The sequence below is a fragment of the Capsella rubella genome, unplaced genomic scaffold (genome assembly GCF_000375325.1).
Source record: "Capsella rubella cultivar Monte Gargano unplaced genomic scaffold, Caprub1_0 scaffold_5, whole genome shotgun sequence".
In the NCBI taxonomy this organism is placed as follows: Eukaryota; Viridiplantae; Streptophyta; class Magnoliopsida; order Brassicales; family Brassicaceae; genus Capsella; species Capsella rubella.
Window position 1 is genome coordinate 8,217,992 of NW_006238919.1, and position 23,478 is coordinate 8,241,469.

At 33.5% G+C, this 23,478-nt stretch overlaps 6 protein-coding genes across 6 annotated transcripts; 5 read left to right on the plus strand and 1 right to left on the minus strand.

The window, feature by feature from the left end:
* Nucleotides 1-1,615: 1,615 nt before the first annotated feature.
* On the plus strand, nucleotides 1,616-3,951 carry LOC17886618 (peroxidase 33). Its single transcript, XM_006291334.2, has 4 exons — nucleotides 1,616-1,846; nucleotides 2,329-2,520; nucleotides 2,956-3,124; nucleotides 3,221-3,951. Exons 1-4 carry the CDS (start codon nucleotides 1,616-1,618, stop codon nucleotides 3,688-3,690), a joined length of 1,062 nt encoding a protein of 353 aa, XP_006291396.1. The 3' UTR covers nucleotides 3,691-3,951.
* Nucleotides 3,952-5,029: 1,078 nt separating this feature from the next.
* On the plus strand, nucleotides 5,030-7,763 carry LOC17886620 (alpha-humulene/(-)-(E)-beta-caryophyllene synthase). Its single transcript, XM_006292518.2, has 6 exons — nucleotides 5,030-5,146; nucleotides 5,234-5,513; nucleotides 6,137-6,515; nucleotides 6,606-6,963; nucleotides 7,066-7,314; nucleotides 7,412-7,763. Exons 1-6 carry the CDS (start codon nucleotides 5,030-5,032, stop codon nucleotides 7,703-7,705), a joined length of 1,677 nt encoding a protein of 558 aa, XP_006292580.1. The 3' UTR covers nucleotides 7,706-7,763.
* A 3,978-nt stretch (nucleotides 7,764-11,741) lies between these two features.
* Nucleotides 11,742-14,236, plus strand: LOC17886436 (peroxidase 34). The gene is made up of 4 exons (XM_006291349.2): nucleotides 11,742-12,034; nucleotides 12,701-12,892; nucleotides 13,372-13,540; nucleotides 13,639-14,236. Exons 1-4 carry the CDS (start codon nucleotides 11,813-11,815, stop codon nucleotides 14,109-14,111), a joined length of 1,056 nt encoding a protein of 351 aa, XP_006291411.1. The 5' UTR covers nucleotides 11,742-11,812; the 3' UTR covers nucleotides 14,112-14,236.
* A 1,108-nt stretch (nucleotides 14,237-15,344) lies between these two features.
* On the plus strand, nucleotides 15,345-17,452 carry LOC17887474 (peroxidase 34). Its single transcript, XM_006290381.2, has 4 exons — nucleotides 15,345-15,621; nucleotides 15,932-16,123; nucleotides 16,577-16,745; nucleotides 16,841-17,452. Exons 1-4 carry the CDS (start codon nucleotides 15,379-15,381, stop codon nucleotides 17,308-17,310), a joined length of 1,074 nt encoding a protein of 357 aa, XP_006290443.1. The 5' UTR covers nucleotides 15,345-15,378; the 3' UTR covers nucleotides 17,311-17,452.
* A 448-nt stretch (nucleotides 17,453-17,900) lies between these two features.
* On the plus strand, nucleotides 17,901-19,494 carry LOC17884950 (peroxidase 34). Its single transcript, XM_006290254.1, has 4 exons — nucleotides 17,901-18,131; nucleotides 18,462-18,653; nucleotides 18,759-18,927; nucleotides 19,025-19,494. The coding sequence occupies exons 1-4, from the start codon at nucleotides 17,901-17,903 to the stop codon at nucleotides 19,492-19,494; spliced, it is 1,062 nt and encodes a 353-aa protein (XP_006290316.1).
* Nucleotides 19,495-19,623: 129 nt separating this feature from the next.
* Nucleotides 19,624-23,475, minus strand: LOC17885596 (uncharacterized protein At3g49140). The gene is made up of 11 exons (XM_006292692.2): nucleotides 23,318-23,475; nucleotides 23,111-23,207; nucleotides 22,519-22,738; nucleotides 22,079-22,181; nucleotides 21,918-21,985; nucleotides 21,502-21,645; nucleotides 21,234-21,389; nucleotides 20,802-21,110; nucleotides 20,423-20,575; nucleotides 20,212-20,307; nucleotides 19,624-20,053 (listed from the first exon to the last, which is right to left on the minus strand). The coding sequence occupies exons 1-11, from the start codon at nucleotides 23,379-23,381 to the stop codon at nucleotides 19,988-19,990; spliced, it is 1,476 nt and encodes a 491-aa protein (XP_006292754.1). The 5' UTR covers nucleotides 23,382-23,475; the 3' UTR covers nucleotides 19,624-19,987.
* Nucleotides 23,476-23,478: the final 3 nt, after the last annotated feature.

The window sequence follows — 23,478 nt, forward strand, 5'->3', positions numbered from 1 at the left end:
GGTATATGAAAGATACCGATGATTGAGATGTTAATAAATGTGTAGCACTGATTTTGGAATGAAATTTGGGAAAAGGGAAGTTCGATTGATCGTTTTGCTCAGATTGCCTATAATATGCTCTGATTTTGATTTTGATTTTGTGTTGATTATGACATTGCGTCATTAAGCGTAAAACTTGGTTGAATGCAATCTTTAATAATCCGTAATCTGCTCAATTATTTGAGTAAGATATGTATTTAATGCTTTAAATTACCGATGTTCATGGATACGTAATTGACATTGTTGGTTTAAAGCCCAAATAACTACAATTGATGCAAAAGGTTTTAAAAGCCCACGTAAGTAACATATTAATTAGAGAAAAATCACACAGGTATGGTTTTTGCGGAGGATCGAACCCAAGTCTGGGAGACCCGATTTTAGACGGGTATACGCGCGGGTTACACAACAAATTGGGTCTTAATTTCGATTTCAATTGTCAATATTACATAAATTACCCCTATCAATTTTAATAAAATGTCTCATTTCTTAAAAATTGAAAGGTAATTTGGGAAATTTTTGACATAATTATACCATGATTAAATTTGTACTTCTCTTTTAATAGTAGTAAGATGGAGATTCCGCAGCCATGACATTGGCCATGGCCCATGCACACGATTATAACTTTTCTTCCCGGTTATATACTCTCATCACATAACCACAAATAGGTGTATATAGGAAACTAGCTTCACACTCGTTGTGTCTGACCCATACTTTGAACTAGGGAGATTCAAATCGGACGTAAATTCATTTAGTTTAGAACTTTCAGTTTTCGGAATTTCAACATTTATCTTAAAAGTACGTACCAAGTAGTTCTTCTTGGACCGGTACTGGAATCCAAAAGAGTGGTATCTCTGAGTTTGAATCTAATTTGGGAGGGATTTAATCGCGACGAAGAAACATACATACCTAAGACCTAAAAAATTTCTGAACGATAGTAAAAAATTACATTGATCTTAGTATGGACTAATTTGGATACACATATATCTCATAAAAGGTGATAATATATCTCATATCTTCTTTATATGAAATAATATTTGTTTTCTAGTCAAATATTACATTCATAGTTTCATATTCTCATAATCGAAATAAGTCAGGACGAACTTGAGAAAAAGGAAGAAGACACTATTTTAGGAGTATAGGTGAAGAATGTGGAGGACACGAGTTGTTGTTTTTTTGTTTTTGTGTGTTTAGCGGGTGACGACATCTTCTTAGAAATACCTTTTATATACTTTATATTTTTACAGTGGACAGTAAAAAAAACGAAATTGAGATATAGTTTCCTAAAATTGTCAAAAACTTTAAGTGTTTTATACCATTATATAAACAGACATTTTCTATTTTCTTGTTCCTATACATATAGCACTAAATAACACCTCTTCATCTTATATATCGTTGAAAAAAAAAAAAATGAGAGCCTTCTTTTGTGTTCGCAAGAAGAGCCTTTAATTGAGAAAGGAAAAAAGAGAAGCCTCCAGGTCTGACCCATTTTTTACCTATAAAAGGATTGTTAAGAGTTCAAGACCTTACTCATCTTCTCCCCAACCATATAGTTTTATATTTCTTTCTAAAAACAACAATGAAGTTCTTCTCTTCATCATCTTCTACTACTTGGACAATCTTAGTCACATTGGGATGCCTTATGCTTCGTGCGTCTTTGTCTGATGCTCAACTTACTCCTACCTTTTACGACACGTCATGTCCTAGCGTTACCAGGATCGTAAGAGATACCATTGTCAACGAGCTAAGATCGGACCCTCGTATCGCCGGGAGCATCCTTCGTCTTCACTTCCACGACTGCTTTGTTAACGTAAGATTTCACTTTTCATATATTTGTAGTGTTTTCACTTGACATACTCTGTTTCTCATGCTCTGTCTTTTTGGCCTACACTTCATACATATATTTTCTGTTGTAATTTTTTCATTTGTTGATCAATAAATATATTTTCGGTTTTTTGTTAGGAATCAATAAATTTAAATTTATTAACAAATTTTTATAACAAATTAATACTCTTATTTTCTTTAAATTTAATCTCACTATAGGTTGCATTGCTTTTATGTTTAGGAATTTCTATATTTTCAACGTAAATTTATTTAAGTCTCTGTATATATCACTAATTACTTGTTTCAGAGGAACAAATGGTAGTAGTGGATTAAAAGAAGTTCAATGTTAAAAATTGTTACCTTTGGTAAAGATTTTGTAACTGTGGATGTTATACATTGACTAATAATTTCTTTTTATTTGGGCAAAAGACTAATAATTTCTTAAATAACGTTTTGGACTTTTAAAAGGGTTGTGATGCATCGATCTTGTTGGACAACACAACAGCATTCCAAACAGAGAAAGATGCGCTTGGAAACGCAAATTCGGCTAGGGGTTTCCCCGTGATTGATAGAATGAAAGCCGCAATAGAGAGGGCTTGCCCGAGAACCGTTTCATGCGCAGACATGCTCACCATTGCAGCTCAACAATCTGTCACTTTGGTACATATGCTTCACTTATCATCCTTTTATTCATTACTGTCTACAATAATGATCTGTTTATAATCATGATACTATTTATGCCCGACAACGTACCCGAGTTAAAAAATTTAAAAACTTTTGTTGTTGTTTGAGAAGGTCGCACTCAATATTTACTATCAACCTTTCAACCATATGACCAAGAATTCAAATTTATTAGGTTTGCTATTATTGAAACCAACCGTAAATAAATTTTTATAGGTTTACTATTATTGAAAAATAATATCATTGGTAAAAATACGTTTCAAGTTAACCAAAAAGATTTTTTTTTTTTTCAAGAAAATATTGGAAACTAAAAAGAAAACAAAAATCCTTCGTTTGATTATTTCATCTATGAATATAATTATATAAAATGATTTTCTAATTACGAATTGAAATTTCTGAATGATATTATAATAGGCAGGAGGTCCTTCTTGGAGAGTTCCATTGGGGAGAAGAGACAGCTTACAAGCATTTTTGCAACTCGCTAATGCAAATCTTCCAGCTCCATTCTTCACACTTCCACAACTTAAGGCCAACTTTAAAAATGTTGGCCTCGATCGTCCTTCTGATCTTGTTGCTCTCTCCGGTAATAAACAACACAAAAACTAAACACCATTCGACATACATTAGTTGTAATAAACGAGTTAAATGTTGATCTAACTATGATCTTTCTTTTTGTCAGGGGGTCATACATTTGGTAAAAATCAATGTCGATTTATTATGGACAGATTATACAACTTCAGCGCGACCGGGTTACCTGACCCTACCCTTAACACTACTTACCTACAAACTCTTCGTGGACAATGTCCGCGTAATGGCAATCAAAGCGTCTTGGTGGATTTCGATCTGCGTACGCCTTTGGTTTTCGACAACAAATACTACGTGAATCTGAAAGAGCAAAAAGGGCTTCTCCAGAGTGACCAAGAGTTGTTCTCTAGCCCCAATGCCACAGACACAATCCCCTTGGTGAGATCTTTTGCTGATGGAACACAAAAGTTCTTTGATGCGTTCGTGGTGGCAATGAACAGGATGGGAAACATTACACCTCTTACTGGAACTCAAGGACAAATCAGGTTGAATTGTAGGGTGGTTAACTCCAACTCTCTACTCCATGATGTGGTGGAGATCGTTGACTTTGTTAGCTCTATGTGAGAATAGTTGACTCCATATCTGGCTACCAGACTATGTTAAGATTAATAAGCGCTCTCAAGTTGTTACTTGAGCAGGAGAAGATCTTTATCGGTATGTAAAGTATCTACGTAATTCTGTCTTTTTATTCCTAATGTTTGATATTGGCCTTTGAAAATGTTACGTGAATCGTTCTATAAGTTTTTTATAGTTTTGAACTCGTTTCTATACTAATAAAGATGACATAATAAAGATATATATGTTAGTTGAGAATTTTTTTTTACATTTTCTAGATTTTCCTTGTGAACTCCTAGTGATATATAAAAAAGAAGAATGTGTGAGCTCCTAAAAATAAAAGATGAAAAATCAAATTTGTAACGATATGCAACCCACAGTCATGCATTAGGCCGTATCTAATCGAATTGAACAAATTTACGTCAATTCATTAATTAAAATAAACAAAATAAAAGTTAAAAGGAATAATTTAAAATGGTAAATGCAAAGACAAGACACATAAATAAATTTTCTTTTGATAAGTCTTTTCCGATTTTTAATATAATTTGATTTTTTATTTTTTTCACAGTTTGTTAATGTACTACAATTATTCAAGTCTATATATATATATCTTTCTTTACTCTGCATTTTAATTTACGCATTTTCAACTTACCACTATTCCACTTAAATAACGCATAGTTCCACAAGTCTTTGGGAGATGCTTTAATATCATCATCGTCGGCGGGTATTGTATTATCAAATAGCATTTTACGGTCGATATTTTCTATACCGTACACTGAAGAAAGCTTTTAAATAATAATTTTTTCGTGGTTTGCTTGCAACAAAAATACTATATTATAATTCAATTTTTCATCAAATTGACTTAATTAATTTTCAACTATAGATAAAATGATCATTAAAAGTGAAAAAGAACAAAAATTAAAATGGCAAAAAAAATATTTTTACAAAAAAATATTATGAAAAGGGCATTAGAAAAAAATTCTCTACATTTTTAATACTTCATATATCATAATAGACATAAGAAATATATATTGAATACGAAAAATACTACAAAAGAAGAAAAAAATAAATTAGTGGACAATTTACATTTTTGCTCTAAACCTCCGAAGTCCGAACTATAGCCGCCTGGTAATAGTAACAAATATTATTAAATATGGAAAATACCAAAAAAGAAGAAAAAAAATCAATTTGTGGTCCTAACTATATAGCCTCCTGGTAATAGTAACAGGGGAAAATTCAATTTAGTAACATATCTGGTGTTACTATATATACATATACATTATTGCAAGTGCAACCACAGATATAGCAAGCTCTAAGAAGAAGAAAAAAAAAAAAAAAAACTTAAAGCATGGAGCTGAAAAATCATGTATCCGTGGCCAGGAGTGAGGAGGTTAAACGGCCTTTAGCGGATTTTCCCGTTAATATATGGGAAGATCCTTTGACAACTTTCTCGGTTCTCGATCTGGTCCGTACGTACCTATATTTGCAATTTGCAAACTAGCTTGTTCATAAAACATAATAATATCCCTCATGATGTTTTTAATACGTACAGGATAGTGAGAAAAACAAGGAGAAGCTGCTTTCACTCAAGGAAAAAGTGATGGAATCGTTCATGGCTTCAAGACAAAATCCTATTGAGAACATCAAACTCATTGATGCTCTTTGTCGCCTCGGTATCTCCTATCACTTTGAACGTGAAATCTTCATGCAGCTGGAGACGATATTTGGCTCTCATGATTTCATGCAGATGATAATAGACAACGAGTCCAGTTTATACACTGTTGGTCTTGTCTTTCAAATTTTTAGGCAGTTCGGCTATAAATTCACTACCGGTAAGTCGGTAACTAAACTACTCAAAACAATATATCATCTAATTTAAATTTTTAAATATTGCTTTAAGTATAGAATTTTGAATTATTTGATTGATATATACCGGAACAACATTCATGAATTTTTTTTCTTTGGTAGTTACAACATGCATGAACTCTAGTGATTTGAAATACTCAATAACACTTATCCTATGGGACATGCATTTTTCACATCCAAAATTCTATTAAATAAGCTGAACTTTTTTTCTAAAAGAAATGTGTAGTTTTTCATGGGTGTGTTTGTGGTGGCAGTAATATTATGAGATTCATGCTCCCTCAGTTTCATAATAGTATGTCTAATTCTACCCTCAGTTTTACGTACACAACTACGAAAACATGTTAAGATTTATCTTTCTTTTATGGACTTGAGGTTAAATTATTGTTTTTACCAAATTATACATTGCAAATTAAAAATGACACTTATAATATTTAACTATACTAGCTAGCTAATTAATAATCCTAAAATTACACTTCTGCCAAACCGATGGTCGATGGAGTATATAAGATTAATGTCTTATTATGTTTCTTGATAAGCTACGTATTGATTTACTTAACTTTCATATATATGTGCATTATATGATCTGAAGATGTGTTTGAAAAGTTCAAGAACAAGGATGGTAAGTTTGAGGATTGTCTAGCCGAGGATGCAAAAGGTGTGTTATGCCTTTATGAAGCTGCCCATTGGAGCACCCATGGCGAAGATATGCTTGACGAAGCTCTCACTTTCTCTAGGTCTATTTTGGAAGAAATTGCTTCTCGATCTAGTGATCCTCATCATCTCACAGTTCGCATCAAGAATGCCCTCAAGCATGCATATCCTAGGGGTATCTCAAGGATAGAGACAAGACAATATATCTCATACTATGAAAAAGAAGATTCCCACGATCAAACTTTGCTTGAATTTGCTAAGGTAGATTTTAATCTACTTCAAGTGTTATACCGCGAAGAGCTTGGCCAAGTCTTTAGGTACCATATCGAAATACATATCAATCTACGATACTTTCCTTCATGGGGAAAAAAAAAATGAAATAGTGGTTTAATTTTGATATGTTCTAGGTGGTACAATAATCTAAACCTCGAATCAAAATTGCCGTATGCAAGGAATAGGACGGTTGAAAGCTACTTGTGGGCAGTTGGAGCACACTTTGAACCATGTTATTCGCAAGCAAGGATTATATTTGCCAAACTAATAATTGTTTTGACACTAGTTGATGATACATATGATGCTTATGGCACGATTCAAGAGCTTGAACCATTTACAGATGCGTTGTTACGGTGGAACCCTAGTGGTATTGAAGGTCTCCCAGAGAGCATGAAATACATTCACCGTGTTGTGTTAGAGTTCTTTGACAAACTCGAGAAGGACATGGAGAAGGAAGGAAGGCCAGGATATGGCCTCTATGCAAAACAATCGGTATAACACTTAAAAATAGTTATATACAAAATTATATGCTGTAGTAAGTAAGCATATGTTCATGTATGTTAAGTCTAAAGATATCTCGGTGTTAATGACCAGATGCAAGTAACGGCTAAGTCCTATATTCAAGAGGCAAAATGGTTGAATCAAGACTACGTGGCCACATTTGACGAGTACAAAGAAAATGGAGTTTACTCGGCGAGTTTTTTGGCATTGTCAACAGTATCCTTTCTAGGAAAAGTGGATGAAGTCACACTTGATGTGCTTGAATGGTTAAACACTTTCCCACCACTTCTAGTGTCTTCGTCGTTGATAGGCCGCTTTTGTAATGACATTGCAAGCTGCGAGGTACGTAAATGTTATCTTGCTCGAACCGAGATTGAAACCTAATCATGCCTACAAAATATAATAATGAATAATCAATCTTGTTATCTAACTAATGCAGTTTGAGCATAAAAGAAAGCATATAGTGACATCCATTGATTGTTATATGAAACAATATGGTGTTTCATGGGAGAAAGCCACAGAAGAAATCAAAGTCATGGCATCTGACTCATGGAAGACTCTTAACCAAGAACTGATGATGAAGCCTCACCAGTTTCCTTTCTCTGTCGTCATGCGATTTCTAAACCTCTCGAGGGTCATGGAGGTTTTCTACAAGAAGACTGACATATTCACGCAACCTGAGTTGATGAAAGATTATGTGGTTTCTTTGTTCCTCAACAAAATACCCATATGATCAGAAGTACTATACGACATCTACAAGTGTTCTTTTTTTTTTACTTTCTCGGTTTTATGTTGTGGAAATAAGTGGTTCTCCTGGGTCACATCACTTTGTGTTTGTGTAAATCAAATCCTCTCAATAAGTGGATAATAAATTTATGTTGTATCTTTATGTTCTCAGTATGTTTTATGAATGATAATAAATGGATTCAAGAGAAAATACATTATTTTTAAAAATCAAGTGAACGTTACATATATTTATAGAGAAGAAAATGTAACCGGCGGCACCCTTTTAACCTATGAAACCATTTTGTCTTATATTAAGCTGAAATTCAAATTTTTATTAATTAGAAATTAAAACTGACAAGTACGTTACTTGACTCATGTATTCCCAAGTTTTAATCACCTTTCAGAAAATGTTTTAAACACAGGCTTTTTCTTCAGTGGATCATGTAGTATTCTGCTGAGGATTTTGTTTATGTAATCCTTATAACTAAAGATGGGTTTAAGAAGGATAAAAGAAATACAACTTTTAAGTATGGTCGGAATGTTGGGTTAGAAGCTTTTTTGTATGTCAGTTATTAAATATATTTTTCAAAGGAAAAAATGATAGTTTAGGCTTCCTTTGAGGTTGACTGTTGACGTGAAAAAAATTTAAATGCTTCAGACATACAAGACGTACGTAAAGTACGTAACAATTATATTTTATGTATTCACCAGAAAAAAAAACCTATTTCTAACATAACCTATTTGGTAATGTTCAAAAAATTGTCAAATGTTTATCTTATATTTTTTTTTCTTTTTTTTGGTCAATTATTTTAGTTGTATTATATAGGGATGGCACATATGTTATCCGGTATCCCTCCAAGAGATATGAAGGGATATATAATCTGAGTATCGAGTATACTTTGGGTTCTTTAAGGACAACGATATTTAGTAATAGGCAAACAACAAAAGCTTTTAACCTTATATTTTTACCGTATTTGAGTGTTATCTTTCTTCTTCTTCAGTCCATCTTAATTTTAGGGATAACATATACAAAATCCTTAGCATAGTACTTAAATTCATTTGGAGAAAAAAATGTCTTTGAAACTTTTGTTGAAGAGTGATTCAAACTTGAGAATAAATGAGTCAAGTAACGTATTCGTCAGTTTTAATTTTCAGTTAACTAAGATTTTAGAAGAAGAGCATAAATCCGTCGCGATTATTTTATTTTCTTCTAAATACATATTGACATGTGATTAGTGAGTATGACTTGGGCTCTGACAATATTAGTATAGCTTTAAACCGCGGTAAAAGAAAAATATTACTAGAACATTAAATTTTTTAGGCTGCAATATAAAATACACATGTGTTGTATAATTGCAGTTTTAGATTTCACTAAAAAAGCGTTAGTATAGTTTTCATTGTTTGATGTACATGTGTATTCATATTTGACGTCAGGTTAGATTTCAATATTTGGGTAGTGCAGAATCTGGAACAGGAGTGTGGTCTGTATATTCTTTTTGGGTGCTCTCGAATATTTCTTCTTATATTTTTCTTAAATTTTATATCAAGTTGGTTGGTGTGTTTTTTAAGACTTTTCTTTTCATTGAAATATAAGCCTAGTTGTGTGTAAAGATTAGTAGCTTTCCTTTGGTCACATACATTCATCAGACGTGTTTCCGTCTTTTTCTTCTTTTTTTTATTTATTTATTCCAATGTGCAAGTGGTTCACTAGCTAACTCTTTTCGATTTTTACGTTGTATGAAACTAATTGGCTGCCTTTGGTCACATGATACATAGAGTTTTTGTGATCCAGTTTCAAATCCATTTAATCTATGTTTGTGCCTAATATACAATTTACGATACTTTTAAAATAGTACCTTTACGTATCAATCAAAGGTAACGCAATCAAAATTCTTTATAACTCCATTTGTGTTTGGATTTAGCATTTGCATTTTTTTTTCTTATTTTGACAAGCTACTAAGATTTTGTGACTTTACTTGATGACGATAATGCATTATTTGGGTGGTGAAAATGGGTGATGCAAACGACTACTCGAAGGATAAAGTCTAGTTTTGTTGGATCTTTGGGTAAAGTCGTTTGAAGATGTTGACAAGACCTCTATATATTGAGGGCTACGTGTTGTTGGCTTGTTGTTATAGGTAACTCTCCTCTTAGGATAACTCACGTGTCCTTTCTGATCTTGTTCTTTTCCTTACATATTTTCATTCCAAAAAACAAATTAACATTCAGAGATCTTTAAGAGATTTTTTCAAAATCCATTGGGACCAAATGGAGACATTTTCATGTGGCTTGATCTCGTTTGATATTTTTATTTTTTCCGGTTTTATTTTCAACGACAATTATTGCCTCAGCCTTGCCAGCAGAAAACGACACCGTTGATCATATGCAATCAAGTTACTAATTTGTCTTTGTAGCAAACTATCATTGTTGTTAAGCTATAGAGAATATTTCAGTTTTCCGATTCTCACTAAAACAAAATCTATGTCTTGATTTGATAAAATATAGTTTGATTTAACTCTGTTAACATTTTTCACCAAAGCAAAAAATCTATCTTATATAGTATAGATTGATGTGAACTCTGTCCTCTCTTTAGATTTGATTTATGAAGTTAATTAGCTCATGCATAATATGGATATGACTAGCAATGTAGCATTATGATAAATTGATAAGAGATATCAATAAATATATCAGCACCAATAATTCTAAAGAGATGATAAACCTCCGCTTTAAATTCATTATCTCATTACTATAGAAAGAGATCATGAGGAACTTGAGTAAAAGAAGATAGCACCGTTTAGGAGTGTAGGTGAAGAACGTGGCGGACACACGAGGATGGATGATCTTATTTTCAAAATATAGAAAAAAAAGAATTAGGAAGGAAAAAAAATACAAAACAGCTATTGCCGATGTTGATTTTTTTGTTTTGTCTTTTAGGAGGGGGTGACGACTGACGACGACCAAGAGATCTATGTAAGGTCGTTGAAGAGTTTATTGTATTTTCTTAATAAGACTGTATAATGCAAGAAGTTTTCTTGAGATATTATATCTGTTTTGGATTTTACGCTAATCATAATATGTTTCTATTTTATGAAATTTATCCTAAGATGTACTAAAATTTTTGTAAGATATTCTAACTTTTTTTAGTACTGAGAATTTGGTTATAGTTTTACTGTAACATGAAGGTTCCATAAGAATTAATAAGCAACACTTATGGTTTTCAGTTTAATTTTTTTAATTTGTTATATAACTGTAGAAGAAGAAGAATTGTAGATAGGTCGCAGGATTTTCGAGTCTACGAAATAATATTCTTCTTCTTTACAACTTTTTTTTTTTCTTCTTTACAATTATTATTTAAGGACAAGTTGAAGTTCTATTCTTTTTAAATCAAAGAAGTTTTAAAATATATATTCTACGAAATATGATTTTGGAGATAACTTAGAAACAAGATGCATGTATCAGTATCTTATGGATCAACTACTGTAATTTGACAAAAGCGTATGATAAAATAAAGTCCTTTGACAATTAAATAGTGCGAGTTTGCATGGATTGATGTATGAACGGACGATAGTTTTCTCAATATTCCATACTATTCTTGTATAGGCATATTTAATTTTCATCTTGGTTTTGTTTCATAGTCGGGTTTTGAAATCTGGGACAAATACATCTCTTATTCTTCAAATTATCTTGAATACGTAAGATTTTAAAAAGTGGATAGTATATACGTATTAATAGAGACAAATTTTATACAATTGTCAACAAAATTAACGTATACCAATACACAAACTGAGATTTTAGATTCATTATTATTAATGAGTATTCTTCTAACTTTCCATATAGCTACCGTGTAAATGATATATATTGTTAGTTGAAATAGTTGACATAAAGAAAAATCTTCATTTGTTGTTCGAGAGAGAAATGCCTTCATACGAGAACCAAATAAAGAAATGAATAGGATTCTTTTTTTTTTTACGAATTAAAAGAAAGAAAAAAAAAATTGTACATGCCTCCAGGTTTGACCCACATTTTGGCTATAAAAGGATTCTATAAGATAAGGACCTTACTCATCTTCCCCATTAAAACCTAATCACATAGTTTTCTTTTTCCTTGCCAAAAGATGAAGTTCTCTGCTTCGTTCACTTGGACAACCTTAATCACATTGGTATGTCTTATGCTTCATGTTTCTTTGTCCGATGCTCAACTTACCCCTACATTCTACGACACTTCATGTCCTAGAGTTACTACCATCGTAAGAGATACCATTGTCGAAGAGTTAAGGTCAGACCCTCGTATCGCCGCGAGCATCCTTCGTCTTCACTTCCACGACTGCTTTGTTAATGTAAGAAATTAACTTTACATATATCTATAGCGATACGAATCACTGTGGTTCATCTTATAAATATTAATATGTTAGTGTAAAAAGTAGATAAAAAACAAAAGTAGATAACAAGTATACTTAGTCATCGGCACACGCAATCTTAGTTGATACTCTTTTTGCTCTAAATACTAAATCTCAAGTATGTTAGATGCCATATGTTTGCTTTTCCTATTGAATAATTTAATACTTATCTCTCGTCGACACTCGATCGACAATGATGTTTCTGGTTATTATTTATTTCTTGCACAATAATGATGCCAAAACGTTTATGAAGTCGGATTCACAAAGATGAATTATGCATGCTACAGTAGGTAGCAAGAGCATGGTGCCGTACCATACACGTCAGAAATTTAACATCCATCAATCATTTTTTTTTGTTTTTGTTTTTTTTTGAGAGAGATATATAACAAATAGACTTTTCAAACATCATTCTACTGATAGATATACATATAATCAATCTTCATTGACTACTTAGCTTGCTTTAGAGGAACAAATAGCTTTAACGGTTGACAAAAGAAAAAAAAAAGTTTTCTGTTAAATTGTTACATTTGGTAAAAATTTAGTTATGGATGGACGTAATACATTGACTAACCATTTGTTATACATAATATTTTGGACTTATGAAAGGGTTGTGACGCATCGATCTTGTTGGATAACACAACAACATTCCGAACAGAGAAAGATGCGCTTGGAAACGCAAATTCGGCTAGGGGATTCCCAGTGATTGATAGAATGAAAGCCGCAATAGAGAGGGCTTGCCCGAGAACTGTTTCATGCGCAGATATGCTCACCATTGCAGCTCAACAATCTGTTACTTTGGTATGCTTATGCTCTACTGCTCCATCTTCATTTACAAACATTGTTTTCAACTTTATATTTCAAGTTGTACCTTTGCATATATCAAACATGACGGCCTCAAGTTCTTAAAGAAAACAATTGAGATATTTTTAGTCGTTTAAAAACGTCACAATCTTTATTTAGTATCGACTTTTGAATATATATTTTGAAAAGTATTGAAATTTATTTGAGAAATATTCGAAACGCGTGGTCCCGTTAAGAAAATTTGATAACACTATATCTCTCATTACTTGGATTTTACCTGGTTAGGCAAGACTTGAACCTTTTTCGTGAAAGAATAATTTTCATTTATTTCAAAGAAAAAGTAGAAAAGCTTACTCTTGAGTATATAATTATGATTTTGTGATACATGTTTGTCTTTTTCTCTTTGCATATTCGAGTGATAAAAATAATCTAAGAAGATAGTTAATTTGAATGTAATGGTTATTATACTATATTAGGCAGGAGGTCCTTCTTGGAGAGTTCCTTTGGGGAGAAGAGACAGCTTACAAGCATTTTTGCAACTCGCTAATGATAATCTTCCTAGTCCATTCGAATCACTTCAAGAAATTAAAGATAAGTTTAGCAATGTTGGCCTCACCCTTCCTTCTGATCTCGTTGCTCTCTCCGGTAATTAATACAAGTGTATTAAACATGTTTTTCATATATATAGTTGTAATCAGCTGAGTTTTGTTACTAATTGATCTTATGGTTTCTCTATTTGTTAGGTGGCCATACATTTGGTAAAAACCAGTGCCAGTTTATTACGAACAGACTATACAACTTTAACAATACTGGTTTACCCGATCCTACTCTCGACGCTACTTACCTCCAAACTCTTCGTGGACAATGTCCCCAAAATGGTAATCCAAGAGCCTTGGTGGATTTTGATCTCCGCACGCCTACGGTTTTCGACAACAAATACTACGTGAATCTGAAAGAAAGAAAAGGTCTTCTCCAAACCGATCAAGTGTTGTTCTCTAGCCCCGATGCCACAGACACGAGCCCCTTGGTGAGAGAATATGCTGATGGCACACAAAAGTTCTTTGATGCCTTCGTGGTGGCTATGAACAGGATGGGAAACATTACACCTCTTACAGGAACTCAAGGACAAATCAGGTTGAACTGTAGCGTGGTGAACTCCAACTCTCTACTCCATGATGTGGTGGAGATTCTTGACAACTTTGTTAGCTCTATGTGAGAATTGTGTACTAAATATAATATATGTCGCTACAAGAATACGTATCAATAAATAAAACTCTCAAAGCTGTTATTACTTGAGAATATTATATTTAAATTTCTCTTTTTCTAGATTTTTGTAAAACATACTCCATGTGTTCTTTATTAATTAATCCAATTTCTAAGAAAATGTTTCAAAGAAGATAGAGCTTTAAGGTTTTCTATGCAATATTTATCATGTTGAATTCAAGAGAAAATAATACTGTATAACTATAATATTATTGGTTTAGAGTTATAGAAATTTGTAATAAAAAAAAAGAAATGCATTTTACAAAATTTTAATATGTGTAAAATACATTATTTAAGAATAGAAGGATTAAATGTTCTCTCACGTGCATGTTTTAATCGAATTAAATACATATCAACCAAAAGAAAGAAAAAAACAAATATACACGTATCACTAAAATCTAGATTTATTTTTAGGATTAGCCATATACGGAAGCTTCACATCAACATTGTGACTAAATATGTAAACCTCTATTTTCTAACAAGCCACTGTCCTAATGCCTAATAGCGTTGAAACTTTCATAGAGATGGAAAGTGATAGCTAATCATATGATTGAGGCTGTAGCAAGAGGTCGAGTTGCTGCGGCCAAGAAATTTCTGCCAAGTCCTCGAGGAGAGAAAGAGATAAGAATAATTGAAGCAAAGATTTTTTTTTTTTTTTCATCATTATAGCAAAGATTAAAACCGTAAATAAATTTTCTAAAATATCTGGTTATTAAATTAGAAATTTAAACAACTTTTAAAATTCTTGAATTGCTACGTTGCGTTTTAGCTTCTCTTGTATTCTGATAAATCTGTATTTTTGTAGTCCAAACCATTTTGATTTTCTCGTCGTAAACCATATATATGACCTAGTAACACGACTTTTAGCCGTCTACTACCATTATTTTTGAAATAGAACCAAATTATTTTTATTTTTATTTTTATTACACCTAAACATCCAAACTATTAAAAAAGTCTTCAATATCAATTATAATATCTTAGATGCTTTTTTGTTTTTAATGGTGTTTTACTATGTAACGTGCACCATTTTACTAGTGGCGCCATCTACTATAGATGACCATGTTGATATTATTATAGTAGAGAAAATGTGAGAAAGTTTGAGGTTACAAAGTATGAATACCCCAAAAGATAAAGCCTCCAAGTTAGACACGTTTTGTCCTATAAAAGGACTCTTTAAGATATGGATCTTACTCATCTTTCTCCATTAAACTTAATCAAAGATGAAGTTCTCTGTTTCTTCTTCTTCTACTACTACTTTTTTCACTTGGACAATCTTAATAGCATTGGGATGTCTTACGCTTCGTGCGTCTATGTCCGATGCTCAACTTACTCCTACCTTTTATGACACTTCATGTCCTAACGTCACCAACATCGTAAGAGATACCATTGTCAACGAGTTAAGGTCAGACCCTCGTATCGCCGCGAGCATCCTTCGTCTTCACTTCCACGACTGCTTTGTTAACGTACGATACTATACTTTTTTAAGTTTTTTCACATATCTATCGCGTTACTAAACTACTGTATGTATCATACTACTGATTTTTTCATGTTTATTTATTCATATTATTTTAACGCATTTATTTATTTGATTTGATTATATAACAATTTTAATAATACTATATATAAGATTCAACTATATATTTATGGAAATTTTATCTTTATTCCGTAAAATATGGTTTTTATGAATTACAAAAGATTCAACTATATATTTATGGATCCACGTGATACAATGACTAACAATTTGTGAAATTTAAATTTTGGACTTTTTGAAAGGGTTGTGACGCATCGATCTTGTTAGACAACACAACATCCTTCCGAACAGAGAAAGATGCGGGTGGAAATGCAAATTCGGCTAGAGGATTTCCAGTGATCGATAGAATGAAAGCCGCAATAGAGAGGGCTTGCCCGAGAACTGTTTCATGCGCTGATACGCTAACCATCGCTGCTCAACAATCTGTCACTTTGGTATCTATATTTTGGCACTTATCATTAATTATTATATTCATTACTGCTTAAGAGTCACTTAATTAACAAATTAAACACGACTATTTAAGATTGAAAATATGATATACAGTATATATCTTGTTTGTTTGAGAAAGTCACGCACTCAATATTTAGTATCAACTTTCCAACCATTTGACAAATAATTCAAAATTATTAGGGAAAATATTCAAAACGCGTGGTCCCGTAATTGAATTTTGATGGCTTTTACTACTATTGTTGAATGAAAGAAAAGGAAAATAGATCACATATCACAATAGTGTAATTGGTAACCAAAAAGAATTACTTATATTTTTCATATTTTGTTAAAGAAAATATTGGAGATTAAAAACCTTCATATCAAGTAGTCTATGAAATAATATAACATGTTTTTTTTCTTTGAACACATTGAAATTTAATGATGATATCATCGTATAGGCAGGAGGTCCTTCATGGAGAGTTCCATTGGGGAGAAGAGACAGCTTACAAGCATTTTTGCAACTCGCTAATGCGAATCTTCCTGGTCCATCCTCCACACTTCTACGACTTAAAGATAGATTTAGAAACGTTGGTCTCGACCGTCCTTCTGATCTCGTTGCTCTATCCGGTAATTAACAAAAAGATATTAAACACCATTTCATGTACTTAGTTGTAATCAGCTAAGTTTGTTATTTATCGATCTTATGGCCTTTCTTTTGCTAGGTGCCCACACATTTGGTAAAAACCAATGCCGGTTTATTATAAACAGACTATACAACTTTAACAGTACTGGTTTACCCGACCCTACTCTCAACACTACTTACCTCCAAACCCTTCGTGGACTATGTCCCCAAAATGGTAATCTAAGTGCCTTGGTGGATTTTGACCTGCGCACGCCCACGGTTTTCGACAACAAATACTACGTAAATCTTGGTGAGAGAAAAGGTCTTATCCAGAGCGACCAAGAGCTGTTCTCTAGCCCAAATGCCACGGACACAATCCCTTTGGTGAGATCATATGCTAGTAGCACACAAACCTTCTTCAATGCGTTTGTGGAGGCCATGAATAGGATGGGAAATATCACACCTCTTACTGGAACTCAAGGACAAATCAGGTTGAATTGTAGGGTGGTGAATTCCAACTCTCTACTCCAAGATGTTGTGGAAATTGTTGACTTTGTTAGCTCCATGTGAGAATTGTTTACTAAATATGTATGTGGCTATAAGAATGCGTGTTAATGAATAAAACTCTCAAGATGTTACTTGAGGTTATGTAATTTAAATCTCTCTTTTTCTAGTTTTTTTCCTAAAACATAGTATATACTAAATGTTCCCACGTTCATGTTTTCATCGAATTCATTTATTTCAACCAAAAAAAAATAAAAAATGATACAGATGAATTTAGACATATGATTCGCAATATACTGAAGTCCGACATCAACGTTACGACAATATATATATACCTTGAAAATTAATAACACCGTTGAAAATTACATAAATACATAAAGATGGAAAAGTGACAGGTAATCACATGCATGAGACTATAGCCAGAGGTCAAGTTACTGCGGCTTATGCTGCTAAGGTTAAAAGATTAAAACTGTAAATAATTCTTCGAAAAATATCTGATGAGAAAATTAATGTGAGAAAGTTTAAGGTTACCCAAAAAAAAAAAAAAAAAGGCTTCCGAGTTTTGTCTATAAAAGGACTCTTTAAGATATGGAGCTTCCACATCTTTAATTTCTCCATTAAACCTAATCAAATAGTTTTCTTTGTCCTTTTAAAAGATGAAGTTCTCTGCTTCTTCTCCTTTGTTCGCTTGGAAAATCTTAATCACATTGTCATGTTTTATACTATATGCTTCTTTTTCCGATGCTCAGCTTACCCATACCTTCTACGACAATTCATGTCCTAATGTTACGAACATCGTACGAGATACCATTGTCAATGAGTTAAGGTCAGATCCTCGTATCGCTGCAAGCATCCTTCGTCTTCACTTCCACGACTGCTTTGTAAATGTAAGATATTACTTTTTCTCATATGTATCATATTACTGATGATGTTTCCATGTTTATTTACTCATATTATATCTTTTGATTCTTTTCTATGATCAACATTTGAATTTTATATAAAGCCATTTTAATGTGATTATATATAAACATTTCGATATCATAGTATTTTGGTTTATTCAAGATCATTTATCTTGATTGAGTAAAATATGGGTTTTATATATGAATTACAAAAAGAAAAAAATCAACGTACATCGTTAGTAGAACTGGTGGTAAAGATTCATTAACTATTGTACACTGACTAACAATATGGCAAATGCTATTTTGGACTTTTGAAAGGGTTGTGATGCATCGATCTTGCTAGACAACTCAACATCATTCCGAACAGAGAAAGAGGCGCTTCCAAACGCAAATTCTGCTAGGGGATTTCCAGTAATCGATAGAATGAAAGCCGCGATAGAGAGGGCTTGCCCGAGAACCGTTTCATGCGCTGATATGCTCACCATCGCGGCTCAACAATCTGTTTCTTTGGTATATACAATGCTCAACTTATCATTAATTCTTTTATTCATTACTGTTTACAATAATGATATAGTCACTTAACAAATTAAGTGAAATATATGAATGATATCATAGGCGGGAGGTCCTTCTTGGAAAGTTCCATTGGGGAGAAGAGACAGTTTACAAGCATTTTTTCAACTCGCTAATGATAATCTTCCAGCTCCAAACTTCACACTTCCACTACTTAAAGATAAATTTAGAAATGTTGGCCTTGACCGTCCTTCTGATCTCGTTGCTCTCTCCGGTAATTAATAGAAGGATATTACACACCATTTGATATGTAGTTTGTAATCAGCTGAGTTTTGTTACTAAATTGATCTTATGGTTTCTCTTTTTGTTAGGTGGCCATACATTTGGTAAAAACCAGTGCCAGTTTATTACGAACAGACTATACAACTTTAACAGTACCGGTCTACCCGATCCTACTCTCAACGCTACTTACCTCCAAACTCTTCGTGGATTGTGTCCTCCTAATGGTAACCAAAGTGCCTTGGTGGATTTTGATCTGCGTACACCTACGGTTTTCGACAACAAATACTACATGAATCTTGGTGAGCGAAAAGGTCTTCTCCAAACCGATCAAGAGTTGTTCTCTAGCCCCAATGCCACGGACACAATCCCTTTGGTGAGATCATATGCTAATAGCACAGAAACCTTCTTCAGTGCGTTTGTGGAGGCCATGAACAGGATGGGAAATATCACACTTCTAACTGGAACTCAAGGACAAATCAGGTTGAATTGTAGGGTGGTGAATCCCAACTCTCTACTCCATGATGTGGTTGAAATTATTGACTTTGTTAGCTCTATGTGAGAAATACATAGTTGATACTAAAATATATATGTACAATAAAACGCTGTCAAATGATATATGATGAGCATGATTATGAAGACGCACGAAGTTAGGAGCTTGGGTTAGGAAATTCACATGACCCGCAACATATATATGTACTTTTTTAGTTTTTACGCAGCACGATCAGAGGAACCAGAGGCAAAGAGACAAAAGTTTGACCATAGCTACAAATTTAATTCTCATGGGTTGTAACTTCAATCCTCAACTTGTGCAGAGTAACCCACGAACTTGAACCCAGTTTAAAAACACAAAACTACAGCGTTGAATAATCAATTGAAAAATTGCTTGAAGCCACAGCCTTGGGCTAGATCTCCAAGAACTTGTTCATGTTTGTTCCATAAACATACACGCATTGCTTTTTTTGGATTCTGGTTCATGGAACTGTAATCTCTGCGTAGCTTGATTACCACCGCATCAACACTCCTTCTGACTTGTTCATTTTGGTTTCTGTTGTTTACGGGTGTGTTGTTGGGAACAATAATTCTCTAATTTGTCCTTCTGCATTGTCTTCTGATGTTGCCTGCACAAGTTTTGATTGACATGAAATGTTATAACAACATCAATTACTCTTTTTTTTGGTCAACTAAAAAGTTTGCAATTACTCTATTAAGTACAGTTTCTTAGATATTATAGATCAGCAACCAGATTTTAGAATATCAAAGTAGAGAACCAATTTACCCTTGTCGAGAATGCGAACCGCAATGAGTCAATTTTTGCACCTGCGCAAAGTCGGAGGTCAAATCCCAAGGAATCTATCGCAATCAACTTCACTTCCTGCAAAATATATATTACACGATCAGATTTTCATACACAACCTTAACATACAGAAATTTCCTGTTGAAATTCTTATCGTAACTGGAGCTTATAGAGTTAAGTTGCAGCTATTTACCTCTGCTTGAATACCGTTATGTCTCCAACACAGAGATTTGAGGGCTTCAGTTAGTTTATCTCCAGTTTCTTCTAAACGGCTTATGATTCCAGCTGATGCATGCGCAATAGCATCAGGTTGTGCTTTTCTAACATCTTCCACCTCAACTTCAGTCTGTTCCCAAACGTTAAAAGACCACTAGTAAGTATAAGCGTGAAAAAAGAGAAGACTCTAGATAAGAAGTGAAACTTGAAAACGAGAATCATTAGACTTGCCAATTATCAAACAAAGCAAAAACAAGCGTAACACACTTTTCCAGATATGCGACAACTGTTAGATAGATATTTCGCTAGAACATGAAAAAATTTACATAGAATAGTTGAGAAGCTTTATTGCAAACCTGATCCCCTTGTGCTGTAATAAGCTGTATTCTTATCATCTCCAGCTTGTAAAATGCCACCACATTTCTTGCTTTTTCACCTTGCGATGAATCTACATCAGATTCTTCACCGCCTGCCTCACTAATGTCTGCAAGCTTCTCTTTTAAGTTTTCTGCATCCTTGTTTCCACTAGTGCTTGTAGAACTGATGTCAGCAAGTTTTTTTTGGATATCTGAATAATCTTCCACTAAGATATGGCTCAAAAGTCCCTGGATAGCAAGGCCAGCAGATGGCTGATCCATCCAATCAACAGGATCATTCGAAGCAACCTGAATTTGACAAAAACAAATGTGTTAAAAGTTAACCTCAGGAGTTTAAAATGATCTTCCATATCGTTTCTATATCGAACCACAACACATTTTGTTTTTTAGAAGTTGGGGTTAGAAGTTAACCTCAGTCATTCTCTTTGCAAAAAACATGGGATGACAACTTCTCATTGTTTCCAAATTTGCCCAGTCTCCAAGTGACTCGTCATCATCGGAATCATCATCATCATCCTCATCATCATCGTCATCTTCATCTTCATCCTCTAGAACAGCAACCCATTCCTGAAGTCAAGAATATGGTTCCTAGTGAAGCATGCTAAGACATGGCAAAAGTATTCCTCTCACAGAATTCCTTAGTGACTTAATATAAAAGATGAAATAAATTTTGTTAAACCTCCTCATCTTCGTCTTCCCCTGTATCCTCACTGTCATCTTCTCCTTCACTTTCATCATCATCAGTTTCAAAGTCACTATCAGATAGACCCATCAACTCCATTTCCTTGATCATCTCCATTGTATCAAAACCTACAATTACTTGCTGCAATGCATCCACAAATTCTTAAAAGGTTAGTACATATTAAGGTAAAGAAAAACCTACACAGAACAGTATAGTCAGCTATAACCAGTAGAAACATATCACCAGAAGGCTGTTTATTGATCCATGTCTGTGCGTTTGGATTTAAAATAATGGTGAATTAACAAAAAAAAAAAAAAAAAAAAAAAAATCATCAAACAAAGCTTGGATTCAAAACACTTGGAACATACCCCATTTCGCTATATATATAATGTAAGTAAGATATGCATACATACCACATAATTATTTTCAGAAGTAACAGACTGCATGACATCCTCATCCTCCTTTACTTGAAAGTATAAATCTGAAGAGCATTAGGGTAATTCAGTGTAAGTTTGACGGTGTTAGGTAGATTAAATCATGACAGGGAACTAAGGATGATTAATTTTTCTCTTACTTCCATTCTGATCTGTTATATATGGTATATCTGGCCAGAGAATATTCTCATGAACTCCATCACCAATTGAACCTGTAAGCATCAGGGTTCCTTTATTGTTCACCTGAACAAGACACACTACGGGAAATGTTGGATGCACAAAAACGGATCACGAAAAAAAAATAAAGACAGGAAAACTGAAAATGGAGGAAACATACTTTCATAAATATATATGCAATGCGGACTTAGGTAAGCTTATATACATATATGATGCAGTACATAGGCTTTGTCAAGATAAAAAGGCCTTTCTTTATATAAAAGGATTCTATAGAAAACTAAACAACCCATGATAGGAACATGTAAAACTACCTAACGCACTAACATGTAACATAAGACATTGATCCAAGAATGTTTTCACCAAAAAAAATAGCTAATGCTGATTGAAAGATGTAATATAACACCTCAATGATAGTTCTCGTAGTTTCTGCAGGTGAAAGCCGTGAATCTCCGGCATTCTGTGGCAAAGAGGCTCTTATTTCTTCTGAAGGATGATACCTTGACTTGCCAGTTTGCTTTTCTGGATCTGAAGCTGAATCTACGTACTCCGCTGTGGCTTGAGTTCGATTCTTCCTTGGGAGTTTTCTTGTCAAATAGTCACCTTTGTATTTAAGAAATCCACTCCTAGTAAAGTGCATATAAGTCAATTGATTTGTTAACCATAAATATGAAATGTGAGAATTTATATATATGAAGAAAGCCTAACTAATCGAATTTGAAACATCTGAGCAAAATTTCAAAAGAATCGATCTTTGATTGGTTCCAAAGGTTCACAGACGAAGTATCTAACTTACAAATAAGAACAATCCGCTTCTCACTCAATTTAACATTCAAAGTTGACAAGAACATACTGCATTACGACCAAGTATCTATAAAACAAAAGATAAGCTATTTAAAAAGAAACTAGAATATAACTTCTTGATGAAACCAAAACTCACAAAACAAGAAAGCATTTCATTCAAACTCAACGTTGAGGAAAACAAGCCTAACCCGTACCCATCAATATGGTTTAGACGTTGAGGCTGAAAAACACGGCGAGGCGCATAATGAAAGCAGCTTCCTCCTTCTTCCGAGGTCGGATTAGAACGATACTCTGCATAAGTAATAAAAAGCTTTCATTTCACTTTATTTCAAGAAAAAAACTGAAAAGAGGACATCGGATAACATAAGTTGAGCTAGTAATCAAATAGAAATATTGATTACGGAGTAACGCCGTCGACGAACAGAATCCGGTGGAGAGACGTACGGCCATAACAGACTCAATCATCGGTAACACTATTATCTCTAACCTTTCGCTCTCTATCTCTGAGTCCTGAGCTCAGAAGCTGAAAAAGAAGAAGGATTTTGCAGATTAGGCTATCTAT